Source organism: Plecotus auritus (genome assembly GCF_963455305.1).
Source record: "Plecotus auritus genome assembly, chromosome: 5".
Classification (NCBI taxonomy): domain Eukaryota; kingdom Metazoa; phylum Chordata; class Mammalia; order Chiroptera; family Vespertilionidae; genus Plecotus; species Plecotus auritus.
The window spans coordinates 153,009,366-153,028,741 of NC_137776.1; the positions used below are offsets into that span (position 1 = coordinate 153,009,366).

The 19,376-nt window shown below is 46.6% G+C and overlaps 1 protein-coding gene across 2 annotated transcripts in view; it reads right to left on the bottom strand.

Annotated features, from left to right (window-relative positions):
* Positions 1-19,376, bottom strand: part of GOLM1 (golgi membrane protein 1) — a 48,651-nt gene that overhangs the window by 6,012 nt on the left and 23,263 nt on the right. For both annotated transcript variants that reach the window (XM_080670976.1, XM_080670977.1), the window contains exons 4-9: positions 18,376-18,430; positions 15,207-15,309; positions 11,573-11,702; positions 5,837-5,996; positions 4,884-5,150; positions 3,561-3,674 (exon numbers count right to left, since the gene is read on the bottom strand). In XM_080670976.1, the coding sequence (XP_080527102.1) occupies positions 3,561-3,674; positions 4,884-5,150; positions 5,837-5,996; positions 11,573-11,702; positions 15,207-15,309; positions 18,376-18,430 (829 nt within the window). The remainder of the gene's footprint in view (positions 1-3,560; positions 3,675-4,883; positions 5,151-5,836; positions 5,997-11,572; positions 11,703-15,206; positions 15,310-18,375; positions 18,431-19,376) is intronic.

The window sequence follows — 19,376 nt, forward strand, 5'->3', positions numbered from 1 at the left end:
AGGTAGCTGCAACTTCACAGATAAGGAGCAATGTGTCCACCACACAAAGACTCTTAAAAACAAAACAAGAATCTGAAAAAGTAAAAATTTTAAAAGGAAATCATAAGTTCATAATGATACTAAAATCAATGTGTGTGTGAGTGTATGAGAGTGTGTTGGAGTAGGAAGGTCCCTAAAGAATGGCAGCTAGTCCTGGCTGGGTGGCTCAGGTGGTTGGAGCATCGTCCCGTAGATCGTGAGGTTCAATTCCCAGTCAGGGCACATACCTAGGTTGTGGGTTCGATCCCCAGATGGAGCACGTGGAGGAGGCAACCAATTGATATTTCTCTCTGACATCAATGTTTCTCTCCATTCCTCTCTAAATCAATTTTAAAAGTTAAATTAAAAAAAAAAAAAAAGAGCATGGCAGCTAATACCTGTGAAGGTGACAGGATCAGAAAAGTCACCATTAGACAAAGGGTTCCAATGGATGGTAAAGCCAAACCATTGCAAAGGACCCCTGCCCCCGCGGGGATGGAATATGCGATATGATGTATGGAAGTGATTAACAGTGCCTTATGATATGTATGAAAGTTGTTAAGAGCATGGATCCTAAGTATTCTCATCACAAGGAAAAAAATATACTTTGTATCCCTATGAGATGATGGATGTGAATTAAACTTACTGTAGTAATCATTCCACGATATACATAAGTCAACTCATGCTGTACAACCTAAACACAGTGTTGTATGTCAATTCTATCTCAAAAATGGAAAAAGGCATCCCATTCTAGATGACATATTAGTTGTATGGAAAGTGGACTTTGGTAAGGGAGAGACCTGGAGCGCACTGCCTTCACCAAGCCGCCAGCCTGCCATCCGTGCCTCCTGGTGTGGAGCAAGAGGAACACACGGCAGCTGCAAACATGCCCAACCTGAATCCAATCACAGCAAAACAGACACCCAGATCCATCCCACTGGCCTAGACTCACCAAAAACTCAAAATTGTAACACTACAAAACGCTACTATAAAAAGCTGCTTGGGGAGAAACCAAGATGGCGGCGTAGGTAAACACCTAAACTGCTGCCTCGCACAACAATTTCAAAACTACAACTAAAAGACAAAACGTCTATCACCCAGAACCACGGGAAAACTGGCTGAGTGGAAGTTCTACAACTAGAAGGAAAGAGAAAAGAGCATTGAGACGTGCACAAGCGCTGAAAAGCTGAGGTACGGAGGCGCACAAACTGGCTGGCGGCGGGTGTCTGTGTGCGCTGCTTCTTTCAACCCAAAGGGAGACGAGCTCCCGATTACTCTGAACTCCAGTTTCTGGGGAGACACTGGGGACCCAAACTCCTATGGGGAGAAGCTAGACTGTCTGCCATCGGGTCAGAAAGTGAGGGTGACTTTCTTGCAGAGGTGCGCCCAGCAATCATTGTTTACTGCGCTGCGGCGCGGGACGCGGGGACTTGGAAATGCACAGACGGCTGACTGGCAGCCATCACTGTTTGCCACGCCCCAGCCTAGTGACTCCCTGAGACCCCGCCCCGCACAATCTATAAACCCACCCAAGCTCCGCACAGCAGCTTTTACATATAAATGGCCTGCCCTACCGCAGCTTAACCTAACAAACTGCAGCTCTGGTCAGACAGCTCCAAAACCTCCAAACCCCAAGCAAAGAGGAGAAAACTGTAGTTCTCGCTGTACCTCCTGCTGGGTGGCCTCAGACAGTAGCTGACCAGCACCCCATTGGAGATCCAGAAGCTAGTGTATCTAGTGGTCAGTATGAGACGACACCAGATTTCAACTACTCACATCCATAAGTGACATATTCAAGAGGCAGACTCAGTGAGCACCAAAGCCCCACTGAAGCAAGTCCTGCCCCCTAAGCGTGTCTCCAGCGCAGCAGTTCTTCCATTATAGACACAGCGGGTCCTCACAGCCAATTGACCTGGAGGTCAATTCCTCCCAGTGACACCAACAACAATCAAGACTTAACTACAGCAAGGCTGTACACACAGTCCACAAAGGGGTGCACCAAGTGTGTCCACCTCAGATAACTGGGAGGCCGATCTGGCCCATATAGGACACCTAGCACACAAAGCCAACCTACCAACTCAGGGAAGCAACGAAAATGCAGAGACAAACAGATCACAAACGAAAGAAATGGAGGAAAACAAATGACTGGATATAGAGTTCAAAACCACGGTTATAAGGTTTTTCAAGAATTTCCTAGAAAAGGCCGATAAATTCAACAAGACCCTCGAGGATATGAAAAAAGACCAACTAGAAATTAAACATACACTAACTGAAATAAAAAATATTACACAGAGACCCAACAGCAGACTAGAGGACTGCAAGAATCAAGTCAAAGGTCTGAAATACAAAGAAGCAAAAAACAAAAAGAATCCAAAAATTTGAAGGTAGTGTAAGGAGCCTCTGGGACAACTTCAAGCATACAAACATCAGAAATATAGGGGTGTCAGAAGAAGAGAGAGAGCAAGATATTGAAAACCTATTTGAAGAAATAATGACTGAAAACTTCCCCCACCTGGTGAAAGAAATAGACTTACAAGTCTAGGAAGTGCAGAGAACCCCAAACAAAAGGAATCCAAAGGAGGACCACACCAAGACACATCATAATTAAAAAGCCAAGGGCAAAAGACAAAGAGAGAATATTAAAAGCAGCAAGAGAAAAATAGTTACCTACAAGGGAGCACCCATATGATTGTCAGCTGATTTCTCAACAGAAACTATGCAGGCCAGACAGGAGTGGCAAGAAATATTCAAAGTGATGAATAGCAAGAACCTACAAACCAAGATTACTCTACCCAGCAAAGCTATCATTCAGAATTGAAGGTCAGATAAAGAGCTTCACAGCAAGAAAAAGCTAAAGGAGTTCATCACCGCCAAACCAGTATTATATGAAATGCTGAAAGGTATTCTTTAAGAAGAGTAAGAAAAAAGTAAAGATAAAAATTATGAACAACAAATACGGATCAACAAGTGAATCTAAAAATCAAGTGAATTAAAAATCTGAGGAACAGAATAAACTGGTGAATATAATAGAATCAGGGGCATAGAATGGGAGTGGATTGATAATTCTCAGGGGGAAAAGGGTGTGGAGGGTACGGAAAGAGACTGGACAAAAATCGTACACCTATGGATGAAGACAGTGGGAGGGAGATAAGGGCAGAGGGTGGGGTGGGAACCGGGTGGAGGGGAGCTATGGGGGGAAAACGGAGAAGCAATTATAATAATCTGAACAATAAAGATTAAATTTAAAAAAATAAAATAAAAAGCTGCTTGGAAGCACTGTGCGTTGTAACAGGGCTTTTTGATTGGTGCTACAGAGTAATCAGCGGTGAACTGGCCATTTTGTTGGGAAATCCCTAAGTGTTGCTGAAGACCCACCCTCCGGCTGACTCCCGAGGGCAGGAGCCCCATGAACACGCTCCTCAGCCCTGCACCTCCCTCCGGGCCCCTAATTCGAAGGCTTCTGAAGAAAAGAAAGTCTTCAGCTTACAGAGTAGAGCGTTACAACTGCACCTAGAACGAGACAACCCCACCACAGTCATTACCATTTACGTTCCTGTCATTCCCTGCAAGGGCTGCCTGCTTGTCTGTTTCAGATTCTGCCTCATTTTCATCCATGTTGTAGTCATCATCTCCTCCCACTTTTTGCTCATTTCTCCCTGTAACATTAACACAGACAACACATAAAACATTAACTCCATCATTTCTCTTGGTGCCAGAGACACAACAGAGCCCAGACACTGGGTTCTTCCAACCATGGTTTCACCAACAGATCTTTTTGCCACATCTCAGAACTGACAGGGACTCGTGTATTTGCTGCCATTACACATACTGTGTAGGAGTTCTCTATTCACGTATTCCACTTTGACTCGGAGTCTATATAAAATGGGGCAACTAATTAGCTAGCTGAACTCAAATCCCAGTTTTTTAAAAAGACAATCAACTGGAGGTTGTTTCCACTGTTTTTGGAAACAACAGGTTTCTAATTAACTAGAGGCCCTATGCACGAAATTCATGTAAGGTGCTCAGCCCTCGCAGCCCTGGCTTCATCCAGGTGGTCATCCGGAAGGTCGTTCGGCCATCTGGTCTAATTAGCATATTATGCTTTTATTATTATAGATAATGGCATCTCCTTAGAGTAGCTCGTTGCTCCAAAAGAAAGAAACGGATGGCTGCCGTGAGCCAAAGGATAAAATTTCCCATCAGACCTACAGAATTCCATCATTCATCACTACATCCATCCTTGGAAAGAACAGCAACCGGAAAGGAAGATCAGGACAAAATGCATTTCACAGACACAGTCACAGGGTTTAACCTACACATGGCATATATGTATGTAGATAAATCTTTCTTTTAAGCACACCTGGAAAAGTCAGCTCTAGTTATATTTCTCTGCACTCGCTGCCTGACGTGGACATGAAGCACAAGCCAGTGTGCCCTGTTGCTTCATTCCACAAAGCAGATCATCACCAGTGCACCTGGAAAGAGGTGCAATCCTCATGCCCTGCAGTAGCACGCCCCTGGAGGCTGTTACACGTTGTGACCAGCTGCTCAATGGTCTGATGGCTAGTGGACAGCCACCGACCGAATCAGCCACCTGAGTTTTATTGCTTCAGTTCTTGAACTGAGAATTTTTGAGGACACATTCTTCAGAAAGGTCTCCCACCTGAAAAGTCCCCTCACTCCCTGTGAATATTATTTCTGAAAATTCCAGGTGCCAGGGAGTGTACTGCTCTTCCCTCCTGGCCTCCTACTTGATAATGGATACTGAATAAACAAAGTGAACCACCAGATCATGGGCTGCTGTTGATAAACTTCAGGGGGACCCTTCCCATGTCAGCGGGCAGCCCACAGAGCCTCTCACCCACCTTCCTCGTCAGCATCCTGCTCCTCCTCCTGCCCATCCCGGACCACAAGCTGGTCCCGCTCAGGCTCCTCCACCTCCTGATTTTCCTGGCTCATCAGCAGGGTGGCTGGCACCTGTGGGGTTTGGCCGAGGTCTCTAGCATCTCCCATGCCTCTTCCACCCGCATGTCTGTCTTCCACAGCCTGCTCGTGGTCTGGCTCCTGTGGCAACGCCTGGCTGTCCCTCCGAAGCGCCTCCTCGCTGACGACCTGAATGTCATTGGTTTCCTCTGTGCATAGAACAATGTTAGCTGTAACCACCCTAGCATTTAACTTCATTAAAACAAAAACCCTCATACCACTCAATTCCCAGAGCCCTCCCAAGGACTGTGGATGGGGGAGCTGAGGACAGGTGGGGCAGCTGGGTAATTTGCTTAGTGACCTCAGCAGAAGGCTCCAGTCCTGTCAGAACTGGGGCCTGCAGTTCACCTTCAGAACCATGAGCAAGGGAAAAGTAGTTTAGGGGAAAAAAAAAAATCTGGACTAAGTTATCTTGTTTAGAGTGACAACCTACAAATGGGGGAAGGTGTACTGCTGGGATTATGTGACCATTGTATGTTGGAGACAAGTACTTGGGAGCCACTGGCAGGTGCCTAGGACTCAGCTACCGCCCTGTGATCCCCCGGCCCAGCCTGTCCTGAATAAAGGCGCAGCCTAGGCCTTTCTGTACACAGAACACAGAGCAGGCAACTTACTTTACAGGGATGGGACCAGCAAGACAGAGAAGCACCAGATCCAGGTGCCCAGAGACACCTGCCACCTGCAGCCCCGTTATCGAGCTCGCTGACGCCTCCAGCAGCACACTCGGCCCTCCGAGTGTTTGTTCGGAGTGCAGGGCTTGAACGCCACTGTCTTTTATTTGAATGGGGCTCTGGCGGGAGTTTAAACATGTAACTAACCACCAAGCTTCACTTACCTTTCTCACCCTCCCTCCTCAAATCCAAAGCCGCCTCAGAACTGGGGACTGGCGTCTGGGGCTCGCCGTTACCGGGCATATTCCCTTTCGTTTGTGGCACCTCTGCCGGGGGTAGGCCTGCTTCCTGCAACCTTGGCTGAGGCTCACTGGGAGCTCGGAGCTGAAACAGGAGCACAGGACAGCTATGACAGGGTTCCGTCACTAGAAACCTTCTAACAACCCTGGGCGATGCGATGGATCATCGCGTCCTTCTGACAAATGAGAACACGGAGACCCTGAGAAATGCCATCATCTACCCTGATCGTGCCCTTTCACCTGGCATAGGTCAGAACATCTGAGGCTGAGTCAAGATCTCCCCGAAAGTGCTTTCAATAATGGATGGAAAAATAAAATGATGGACAAGTGGGCAGAAGATCAATAAGGAAAAGGAAACTAGACAGAACAGACATTAATAGAACACTCAACCCAACTAGAACAAAATAAACATTCTTTTCAAGTGTACACTGAATATTCACCAGGACAGACATATGCTAGGCCACAAAACAAGCCACAACCAATCTAAAATGACTGAAATCATGCAAGCTATATTTCCTAACCACAGTGGAATGAAATTATCATAGCAGAATGAAATTTGAGAAATTCACAAATAACCAATGGATCAAAGAAATCACAAGCCAAATGAGAAAGTATTGAGAAAAATTAAAACAAAAAAATACAACATACCAAACTTATGGGAGGCAGCTAAAGCAGTGCTTAGAAGGAAATTTATAGGCCTACATTAAGAAAAAGAAAGATCTCAAAAATCAGTAACATAATCTTTCATGGTAAAGATAATGGTTCAACAGGAGCAAACAGAACCTACTCAAGGAAAGACATCATAAGGATTAGAGAAGGAATTCATGAAATAAGAAATAGAAAAATAGAGAAAAATCAATGAAATCAAGTTAGTTCTTGAAAATATGAAAAAAACTGACAAACCTCTAGCCAGATTAACTGAGGGGAAAAAGAGAGTAGACTCAATTTACAAAAATGAAAGGGTAAACAATACTAACCATACACAAATAAAAAGCATTATTATTTATAAGGAATTACTATGAAGAACAGTTTGTCAACAAGATTGATAACTTAGATGAAATAGACACGTTCCTAGAAAGACAAACTACCAAAACTGACTCAAGAAGTAGAAAATCTGAGTACACTTATAACAAGAGATTGAATTAGTAATTTAAAAATTATACCCCTTTAACGCTCCCCTCCTACCAAAAAAAAGCCCAGGCCTAAAATGGCTTCATTAGTAAATTCTACCAAACATTTAAAGAAGAATCAATACCAAATCTTCACAAACTCTTAAAAAAAACAAACAAAAAAAAAAAAGAAGAGGAAGGAATACTCCCCGAGTCATTTTATAGCCAGTATTACCCTGACACCAAAGCCAGTCAAAGGCAGTACAAAAAAATAAAACTACAGACCAATATCCCTTTATATAGGCAACAAAATATTAGCAAGTCATATTCAACAACACATAAAAGAATTATATACCATGGCTAAGGGATTTATCTTGAGAATGCAAAGTTAGTTTAACATTTAGAACTCTATTAACGAGTTAACTGCCACGCATCCAAAATGGAAACCATCCCCACATGCCACGATATTTTAATTTTTTTAAAAAAATCAATTTACAATGAATATTATAAAAACAAATATATTACTCACAATTTGGGTGTTCTTGAATATTTTCAGTTGAAAATTCTCACGAAAAATGATTTTAAAGTTGGTCTATAGGTGCTTATGGCAGGCAAATAGTGAATGTAGCCCTGGCCAGTGGTGTTCAGTGGTTAGAGCACCAGCCTGTCCACCAAAGGGTCTCAGATTCGATTCCCAGTCAAGGGTACATACCTGGGTTGCAGGTTTGATCCCCGGCCCGTGCAGGAGGCAACCAATCAATGTGTCTCTCGCACATCAATGTTTCTCTCTTTCCCCCTTCTTCCTTCCCTTCCACTCTCTCTAAAAATCACTGGAAAAAATATCAAGTTAGAAGATCAATATAAAAATGAACTGTATTTCTGTATACTAGCAAAAGATAATTTGAAAATGAAATTAAGAAAATAATTCCATTTATAGTAGCATCAAAAAATACTTAGAAATAAATTTAACAAAAATAGTGTAAGACTTCTGAAAACCATAAAACACTGTTGAAAGAGATTTCTAAAGGACTTAAATATGTGTAAAGACATCCCTTAAATATGCTAAGACATCAGATGATTGGAAGACTTAATGCTGCCAAGAGAGCAATACACCCCAAACTGATCTACAGATTCAATGTAATCTCTCAAAATCCCACGTGGCTTTGTTAAAGAAATTGACAAACTGATCCTAAAATTCACAGTGAAAGTCAATGGATATAGAATAGCCAAAGTAATCCTGAAAAAGAAGAACAAAATTGTAGGTTACTATAAAGCTATAGTAATCAAGACTGTGTGTGAGGTATTGACAGGATACAAATGGAATAAAAGTGAGAGTCTAGAAGTAAGCCCTCGTGTTTATAGCAAACTGATTTTTGACAAGGGTGCCAAGACAATTCAGTGGGGGAAGAATAGGATTATTTTTCTCAGTAAGTGGTGCTGAGACAACTGGATAGACAGTCAATGCAAAAGACTGAAGTTGGATCCCTAACCTCACAGCAGCTACAAAGATTAAATTCACTCAAGATAAAGCATAGGGCTAAATGTAAGAACAAAATGTGAAGAACTATATAAAACTCTCAGAAGAAAATACAGGAGTAAATCTTCATGACCTTGGGTTAGGCAAAGTATTTTTAGTTATGACATCAAAAGAATAAGCAACACAGAAATATATAAACATGACTTCATCAAAGGTAAAACCTTTTTGCTTCAATGAACAGCAACAAGTGAAAAACAACTCACAGAATGAGAAAAAACATTTGCAAATCATATGTCCAATAGCTTTATATACACTGAGTGGCCAGATTATTATGATCTCTGAACACATAATAAATCTAGCCATTCAGTGTATATCCTATATAATCCTATCTAATAAAAGAGTAATATGCAAATTGACCATACCTCCGCTCCACCCACAAACCACGCCCACCAGCCAATCAGTAGCAAATATGCAAATAAACCCAACCAAGATGGCTGCAGCCACAGAGAGCAGGAGGGAGGCTTGGGTTTCCCCAGCAATAGAGGAAGCCAAGCTTCCGCCTGCCCTTGCCAGCCCAGGCCTCCACTCAATGCTACAAAGTTTCAATGATAGAAGGTAAATAAATTCCAACAAAAATGGCAGCAGCCACGGAGCTGGAAAGAGCAGGAGGCTAGGGTTGCCCCTGGCGATGGAGGAAGCCAAGCTTTCCACACACCCTGGCTGGCCCAGGCCTCCACTTAAGGCTACAAAGTTTCAATTATAGAAGATAAATAAATCCCAACAGAAATGGCTGCTGCCACGGAGGGAGCAGGAGCCTTGGCTCCGCTCCAGGCTACAAAGTTTTAATTGTAGAAGATAAATAAATCCCAGATACCAGGGCGTCCGCTTGGGTCGCCGGAGGGCATGGCCAGCCTGCAAACCACCACAGGCCCCTCACCCAGGCCGCCCCACGCCCCAAGGGAACCCCCACCCTGATCCGGGACACCCTTCAGGGCAAACCAGCTGGCCCCCACCTGTGCACTAGACCTCTATCCTATCTAATAAAAGAGTAATATGCAGATTGACCATCACTCCAACACACAAGATGGCTGCCCCCATGTGGACACAAGATGGCCACCACAAGATGGCCAGCAGGGGAGGGCAGTTGTGGGCGATCAGGCCAGCAGGGGCGGGCAGTTGGGAGGGACCAGGCCTGCAGGGGAGGGCAGTTAGTCCTCACACTGCTCCTTCACCTCTTTCAGGCCGGCAGAGGAGCAGTTAGACATCAATCAGGCTGGCAGGGGAGTGGTTAGGGGTGATCAGGCTGGCAGGCAGAAGCGGTTAAGGGCAATCAGGAAGGCAGGCAGGCGAGCAGTTGGGAGCCAGCAGTCCTGGATTGTGAGAGGGATGTCTGACTGCCCGTTTAGACCCGATCCCACCGGGATTGGGTCTAAACGGGCAGTCAGACATCCCTTGTTGGGTCCCAGGTTGGAGAGGGTGCAGGCTGGGCTGAGGGACACACCCACCCCGTGCATGAATTTCATGCACTGGGCCTCTAGTCCCATGTAATAAAAGGCTAATATGCAAATTGTCCCCTCGACCAGGAGTTCGACCAGCAGGCAGGCCGGCCAACCACCCATGTCCCCTCCCCCTGGCCAGGCTGGCCAGACCCCATCATGCATGAATTCATGCACCAGGCCTCTAATACACACACACACACACACACACACACACACACACACATGGAGTGGCCAGATTATTATGTGTTCAGAGATCATAATAATCTGGCCACTCAGTGTATGTATGAATTCATTACAAACTCTTACAACTCAATAAAAAAATAACTTTTAAAAACGACAAAGGAGCTAATAAACATTTCCTCTGAAGGAGATATACAAATGGCCAATAAGCACATGAAAAGATGCTCAACATCATTAGTAATTAGGAAAGAAAATCACAATGAGAAAACACTCCACACCCACTAGAATGGCTTTATGGAAAAGGTAGGTAATAATGGTAATAACAAGAGTTGATAAGAATGTGGAGAAACCGGGACCCTCATAAACTGCTGGTGAGAATGTAAAATGATACGATCACTTTCCAAAAACAGTTTGGCAGTTTCTCGATACATTTATTTACCATGACCCAGCAACTCCACTCCCCGGTCGGTATATACCTAAGAGAAATGAAAACTTATGTCCATACAAAAATATGTACATGAATGTTCATAGCCACATGATTCATAATAGCCAAAAAACTGGAAATACCCAAATAACTATCAATGGACAAATGAATAAAGAAAAGTGGTATGTCATATAATGGAATATTATTCAGCCATAAAAAAAATAAAGCTACAACATGGATGAACCTTGAATTCATTATGCTAAGTGACAGAAGTCAGACACAAAAGGCCACATAATGATTTCATTGATATGAAATGTCCAGATCAGGCAACTCTACAGAGACAAAAAATGGGTTGGTGGTTATCTAGGGCTCCGGGGGTTTAGGGTAAGGGGGGGTGAGCTAATGAGTATGGGGTTCCTTTGGTCATGAAAATGTTTTAAAATTGATAGTGATGATGGTTTCACAACTTTGTGAAAATACTAAAAACAAACAAATTGTAAATATTATATGGGTGAATTGTATGGTATATAAATTAAATCTCAATAAAGTTGCTATATCTTAAAACAAAAATGAAGAACTCCCAGAAGCAATTTCATGGGATGTGCTTTACACAGGAGACAGCCTGGAGGCATGGGCTCTGATCAACTCCCCCGCTGACCAGGTAAGCGTGACCTTGGCCATCGCCCTGAACCATCACCATGGGCCTCAGCACCCTCAAAACATGAAAACAGTAGCAACTCCCTCCCAAGGTGGCTGTGAGCTTTACACGAAGTAATCCCGGGAGAGCCCGGAGCACAGGGCCTGGAGGCCAGCCTACGCAGCACCCCAGGACCAGGCCTTGTGTCTCAAGGAAGCAGACCCACCAGGGAGAGCAGAGAACAGAGCAGACCTGACAGCAGACAAGGGAACAAAATGCCTGGAGACGGGTAGGAAAACCGCATGGAAATCCTTGGCAGCGAAATCCAGAATTACCTGCTGGCCTGGCTCCTGGTGTTCGCTCAGGTCTCTGGAAGCCACAGCTTCATTCCCCTTTTTGGTGACTTCTTCTATCTGCTCCTCACACTGCTCCTTCACCTCTTTCATCTGATTGATGCACTGGCTCCTTTGGGGACAGAAGGAAAGGACAAACATCCACAGGGGTGTCTATACGCCAAGTGTGTCCCCGCAGTGACTGAAATCCACAAGAGACACTTTGTCCTGCCCCAGGCACTTCATCTAAAGACAATATGTAAGGCAGGACAATGTGTGCTTTCATTAAATGACAGGAAAACTACAGCTGATTGAAACTTTCTAAGAATATGTCACCTTGTTCTAGAACAGGTAAACTTTACTGGTTAGAAAAAAAAAACAACTTTTAAAACATAATCTGTGGCCTGGCCGGGAGGGCTCAGTGGCTGAGCTTTGACCTGTGAATCAGGAAGCCACGGTTCAATTCCCTGTCAGGGCTCATGCCTGGGTTGCGGTTCAACATCCAGTAGGGGGTGTGCAGGAGGCAGCTGATCTATGATTCTCATCGATATTTCTATCCTTCTTTCCCTCTCCCTTCCTCCCTGAAATCAATAAAAATATGTTTTAAAAAAATAACAGTAATGTAGGTATTGGTTAGTTAATTGTGACAAATACACCACACTAATGTAAAGTGTCAACAATAGGGGACACTGGGTATGGGCTACACGGGAACTCTCTGTACTATCTCAGCAATAAATCTGAAATTCAAAAATTCAAAATGTATATTAAAAAATGGAAATAATTGAACTGAACTGGAGGATACCCAGTTGGTGTGAGAGAACTGATGAAGCATAGAATCTAATTCAGCCCGAGCTCCGAATTAGCAGAGACACTTTGAGGTATCACTTCAGCTTTGTACCTGGAACTCAAGTGTCTGTTATAAAGTAATTGAGAGAATTAGCCACTTGTACAAATGAGGACGCTAAGAGGTGACCTGACTGACACCATCCAGGGCTGCAGAGAGAAGAGAGAGACAAGGCTGAAATCAGGCCAGACTGTGGTTTCCTGACTGCAATGCTCCCTCTACCGCACGGCTGCCTCTTCCGAGTCACACCCATTTCCGAGCCAGGGGTAAGTGCACCCGGCCTCTAACTCTTGTACTGCACTTGTCAGTTCACAGGACTTACTGGATCTCAACCACACATACAGAGGGACATCGGTACTTCAGAAATAATGAAAGACAGAGATCCTAACCTGGCACAGCTTACAGATCAAGAGAAGCCTTGGAGAAAATTCGCTTGTATAAAATTCTCACACACATGCGAGCCGTGGGTGGTAGACTAGTGTCCCCGCAGCTTAGCACAGCGAACAAAAAGAAAGACATCTGTATACTGAAAGAACTAGATGTGTCCAATTCATTGTTATCTAACAACTTCACAGAAGCTCAGGATTAGCAAAGGAGCAGGTGCAAGGCCATTGCTGGACCTTTAAACCTACAAAAAGGAACTACTGTTTTCGCCTGCTCTCAGCCCTGCCAAAATCAAGTACAAAGAAAAGAGCCTGTGTGTGTCAGCCTTGTGGACTAAGGTCAGCTTTCCACATTCCCGCTCAACGGCAACAAGAGGAGCCACCGCAGAACGAAGCTCACGTGCAGGTCCTACAGATCGGGACCCTGTTACTTCCCGGAGGCTGCAGGCTGGCTTCTTCTTACACCTTCATGGTGACTGTTCAGGCATTAACTGGAGCTCAAATGTAGAGACATACAAGACTGGGCCACCAGAGATCATCCTCACTGGTGCAACTGATGGTCGGAGGACTACGAACAGAATGTGCTCAGTACAGGGATCTATCAAGGCCTCCAGGGTGCTGACATCAGAGTGTTACTGCTTACATCCACCAGCCTACTTCCTCATGGCATGGCGAGGAGATGGCAGGCAGTTCATCTCCTACACCAACTCTAGGGGCTCTGGGGAGGGAATGCAAGGCTGTGCTTGCATCAAGTACAGTGACTGCTTAGTGATGTCTACCACAGGGTAGGAGTAAGAAGTGGGGATGTACGCTCACTCTGATATTTGAAGAAAGCACAAACTTGTTTATCAGGAAACCTGGCCTTTCCATCAGCTTCTGCATTCTCAGCATTGCCTTCTGTAAAATGTTGAGGCCAGAGAGGGTGTTTTAATGGACGATGGGCACATTTATAAATGGACATATGCACAAAGTTGTGCATTCAATTTGTGGGACCTTGATGCACAATGCTGTGTACATGTCCATTCATAAATTGGCTAACAAGGCGTTCCTACCTTTTATCAGACAATCACAAAGGGTCTCTAATCCAAAGACAGGTAAGAGCAACTAACTCTTCCCAGCTTTCAACATTCCATGAGCATCATCCCTGGGAATCCTCTTGTATCTGGCTCAGGGCTTTGGACACAACTAATGACACAGATGTGCTCAGCCAGAGCTTTCCATCTATCATCCTCCTAAGAGAAAAACAGTGCGTCCCACACACATGGCCAACCGGGTTAGAACATTCCGCTCACCGCTTGTCTCAATGCTCCTATCCCGGAGGCAGAGCTGCCCTCCCTGTCGCAGGGCACTGGCTGATGTCAAATATACCCAGGGAGGCCATTAATGGCTTACTGAATTTCAGTCAATGGATGGGAAATATGTGTGTTAAGGTGTTTTTCAAGGATGAATAATAGTAAGACTGGGGCCCTTCGTGTTTGTCTGAAAGTTTTCATTGATTACCAGCCTAGCTCAGGGTTTCTCAACTCGGCACCTGTGGTATTTGGGGGCAGGTAAAACCTCGTTGTGGGAGGAGCCCCATCTCTGCAGGATGTTTAGCCGTGACCCTGTTCTCTACCCACCAGATACCAGTAGCACCCTCTTCTGAGTTGTGACAATCAAAAATGTCCACCAAAGGTCTCCTTGGGCACAATGCCACCAGCTGAGAACCCCTGGCCGAGCTGAACAAGGTTCCATATATGCATGTTTTCTTACTGTGTTTCCTCTGCATTGACTACACATGTCCTTTGCCTATTTATGTACTGGGGCGGGGGGCGGGGGGGTGGCTAGTTTGGGTTGTACTTGGTCTTAAAGTGATCAGGAAGATGTCACGGTGCACAATCGCTTGGAAGACATCAGAATCCCTACCAAGGCAATCAGTGTGTGGAGACTTGTTCTCGTACACTGCTGGTCACCACACAGATGGCCAACGTCCTTTCGGAGATCTACCTGCCCCTTGTCTGGGAGGTGGACTTGGGTCACATCTGAGCACTTCTGGAACACACGCTCAAAGGCTTTAGATGTACCGACTTAGCCAGTTCACCTGTGCTTCACAGCGCGTGAAGTTACATCATGGTTTAGAGCATGCTGAGCAAGTCATTTCCTGCTACGGAGAGCTGCCCTCTTATTTACCTTGTATTACGAGCCACTGGCTAACACTTTCCCATGGCTTTCTGAAGCACAGCTAACACTTACAACGTAAAATGCATTATTTCTGAAGGCCTGACTCCTGGAGGGGACTGGACCGTCCCCGGAGAACCCTGTCTGCTCCCTAAAAGGAAGGGCGAGTGGCGACTATGCCGGCCCGGCTGCTGCCCCAGGCCTGGAGCTCGGCGGCCCCGAGTGCACGCACTTGGTGCCGAGCCACACTTACAGGTCGTAGGAGAACTTCCTCTCCAGGTTGGTCTGGTTCTTCTGAAACTGGAGGACATCCTGCTGCAGCTTGCCATAATTCTTCTGCAGGGCCTTTAACTGGTCTGAGCCACGAGGAGGACGGCGAGGAGGACGGGAGATCACACAGGACGGCGTCAGGACAACAGCGGACACATCCAAACCCACAATCAGAACACAGTGGCATGGCACACCAGAGGAGGAGGAAGAGGGGAGGAGGAAGAGGGGAGGAAAAAGGGGTGAGCGCACGGCCCCTCCCAGCACCCCCAACGCCCCAGCCAGGGAAGCGGCCCTCCGAGATCTACGGCCCTACAGGAAGCGGCACTTTGTCCTTTCCAAACATGTCTTCTCTCTTAAATCTCCTTTTTGACCTCCAACCCTGAAAATGCCTGTTTCTTTCTTAGACATCTAAGCCCTGAGCTGTCTGTCCTACCAGGTCACAAAAGCTACTATGTACCCCACTGATTTCGACACCTTATCAGATAAGCAGCCCCTCCTCCCCCACCCCGTCCTTGGCTGCCAGGCTCCGCCAGGGAACTGTCCAGTCAGCTGTTCACAGCCAAGCTACTCTCTGAGGCCCCCGTGTTCATTTCATCATCTCGCCCTCTTATCTGGGAAACTGCAGCTTTCTTTGAGGAAATTCATCAGCCCCATCCCTGCTGCCCTGACGACTTGGCTCATAAAAGCAACAGAGGCCCAGCGGTGGTGGCTGAGTGGTTGAGCATCAAGCCTATGAACCAGGAGGTCACGGTTTGATTCCCACTCAGGGTTGTGGGCTCGATCCCCAGTGTGGGGCATGCAGGAGGCAGCCAATCAATGAATGATTCTCTCTCCCCCTCTCCCTTCCTCTTTGAAAGCAATACAAATTTTAAAAATTAAAAAAATAAAGGCAACGCAGAAGGAAAAACAGAAATTAAGTTGGTATTTACAAGTCTGGTAAGAACTGCAAAAGAAAATGGATGGGATGCTACAGAAACACTGGGGGGAAAAATATTGTAAAAGCTCTACAGAAAAACAGCAGCAGCTGATAAAGCGCCAAGCTGGGGGTGGGCGGGCAAGCTGCCGCAGAGGTGACCGCAGAGTGGGCAGACGGCAGCAAGCAGGGCCAGGACACAGCCCTGGACAGACACCTGAGTCCCCCAAGGCTGTCCTCACAACGCCAGACCTGCACGGCTCTCTGGGGGGAAATAAGTGAAAGTGACGGATTCCGGGAACTGCTGCTGCACACAGCCACATGGATCCATCTCAAACACATGAAGGTAATGGCCTCGAAAAGGCAAAACTGGGATGGGGTCAGGTCAGGGTCACCTCCTGGGTAGGAAATGGCTCAGCGGGTGCTGGAGGCTGAGGTGGGGGCAGAAGACTGACCACAAAAGTCTGCGCAGGGACATCCTGGAGTGATGGACACGAGCCGTGTCCTGACTGTGACTGCGGTGGTCTGGGGCACTCTGCATTTGTCACAACGTACAGAAAGGCACACTGCAAAGGGCAAACTTGATTGTGTGTAAATTACAGCTCCATTACCTAACCTTAAAAAAAAGACCCCACCATCAAACTGAGCATGGGCAATGGAATACTATCCCACAAGGAAAAGGAATGAAGTACAGCCATCTATAACAGCTCGGAAGAATTTCCAAGTATGCTGAGTGGAAGCAGCCAGACAGAAAGGATATATACTGTCTGATTCCCTGTATATAAACCTGTAAAATGCAAACGCATCTGCAGAGACGGAACCAGATCAGAGGCTACCGAGGAGGATTACCATGGGCACAAGGACACTTTGGGGTGATGGACACGTCCCTGTGTTGGTTTTGGTGGTGGTCTCTAGACATGCGCACAATGTCAAAACCTGTCCAACTCTGCACTTTAAATAAGCGTCACTCACTCTGTCAGCTGCACCTGATTAAAGCTGTTTAAAAATACTAAGGACAGCCATGCGCTGCTCACGATGTGCTGGTCAGTGACGGGCCACACGTGTGACAGTGGGCCGCCATCAGCCTCGGTGTGCAGTAGGCTACACCATCTAAGTGTGGGTAAGTACTCGCCATGCTGTGTGCACAATGATGAGACCGCCTAATGACACGTCTCAAACATATCGGTCGTAAAGCAGCACAGGACTGCCCGGGAAAGGCTGCAGACCATCCTCCCTCCCTGACGTGTGACCAGGAGCATCAGCAGATCACAAGCTCTGAGAAGGCCCCGGGACCAAGGAACTCAATTAACTCTGTGTAACCCTGCCTTTCCCCTCTGAACATTCTTAGACTCCTAGATGGACACGAGCTGTCCATCTAGGTTTGCAGTTGTGAGTATGAGAAACAGAGTCTATTTTTCTTCTTATGTATTAACTAGAGGCCCAGTGCATGAAATTCGTGCATGGTGGTGGGGAGGGGGGGTCCCTCAGCCCAGCCTGCACCCTCTCGCAATCCGGGACCACTGGCTCCTAACCACTCACCTGCCTGCCTGCGCGATCACCCCTAACCCCTCTGCCTGCCTGATCACCCCTAACCGCCTCTGCCTGCCTGCCTGATCGCCCCTACCTGCTCCCCTGCCAGCCTGATCACCTCTAACCACCTCTGCCTGCCTGCCTGCTTGCCCCTAACCGCTCCCCCCTGCCTGCCTGATCGCCCCTAACTGCCTCTGCCTCAGCCCCGCCATTGTGGCTTTGTCCGGAAGGAAGTCCGGTCTATCCAGTCTAATTAGCATATTACCCTTTTATTAGTATAGATCACTGTATTATTTTCCATATGAACTGTAAACCTACTTTTGCCCCACCATATATATATATATATATATATATATATATATATATATATATACACACACACACACACACACACACACACACCATATATAAAAATAGATCACATACATATCATAGATATGTGTGTGGGCACATATGTATATTCTTTTCATCATATAAAAAATAAGAGTGTGAATTCTTCTGTACAGAGCAGCTTGCAATGTATTCAGTAACATTTTTAAAGGAAAAGCTCTTTAAGGAAATATAGTTAGGCAGAAAGAATAATTTAAAAGATTACTCAATCTTTCGTAATCACACCCATCATTAGATTAGAATCAACAACCCACAGAAGGACAAGAGGAAAGGGGGTCCCCGACCCCGGAGGCCTGGTGTCAGGAGGAGGGGAGCTCACCTTGCAGGGTTCTGATGAGCTTCTCGCCTGTGGTGATGTTATTCACCAAAACCGCCTGCAAGGGAGAGAAACGCAGAATGAAACACCAGAACCCACCCTAGTAAGACGTACACGTGGGGAAAAGGAAGGGTGCACCCCTCCCCGACCCAACGCAGAGGTGAGGAGGGCAGGCCCCGGGTGGGCAGCTCTCGGCTGGACTATCTGACGGCCACAGCCAGAAAAGGAACTCGCACACAGACAGACCTGCTTGCCCAACACCAGCTGTCACCGGAGGAAGAGGAACCGGTCCCTGGCTCTCACCCAGTTCCAGGACAGGCCCCTCCGCTGTGCAAGGCCCCCGCCATGCCTGGCTGAATCCCAACTCCGGCTTTTTTCTGGGGGAGCCTGGGTACAGTCATACGCTCGCTCAGAATCAAACTCTGAGCGCCAGGCCGGCTAACAGAGCAAAGAGAAGGAAACTTGGGGATCACTCCACCAGCACAGCATTCTGAGTCATCTTAACCTCTGGCCTCTTCCTTCCGCCCACAGTCTACAAGCCTGGGGAGTGCGGGGTTCACACCCAGTGGGTTACACAGATTTGGGAACGCTGGTAACAGAAAAGGGAAAAAGCCACTCAGAACTCAGGGTAACAATGTAAAAAAAGTAGCAACAAAGAGAAGTGAATGTGGGACCAGCAGCCTGTGAGTCAACACTTTACAGCAGGTGCTCCACATCCAGGCGCTCACTCACTCCTCCGCCAGCCGCGTGAGCGGGCAGAATGCTCCTCACCTGAGGCACAGGCTGCTTAGGAAGCTCAAGTCCCGTGGCTCGCTCAACAGCAAACAGGCAACGCCACGCCTGAGCCCCGCGGCCGGCTCCACAAGGAGCGAGCACTCCATCACTACTTGCCAAACTGGGTCTACACCCTGAGCAGGACACCAATCCAGGGGACTGCACCCAGCGCTAAAGGCAAGCAAGAACCTGAAGAGGGCGGGACTAGAACATGAAAGATGAGAGCACGC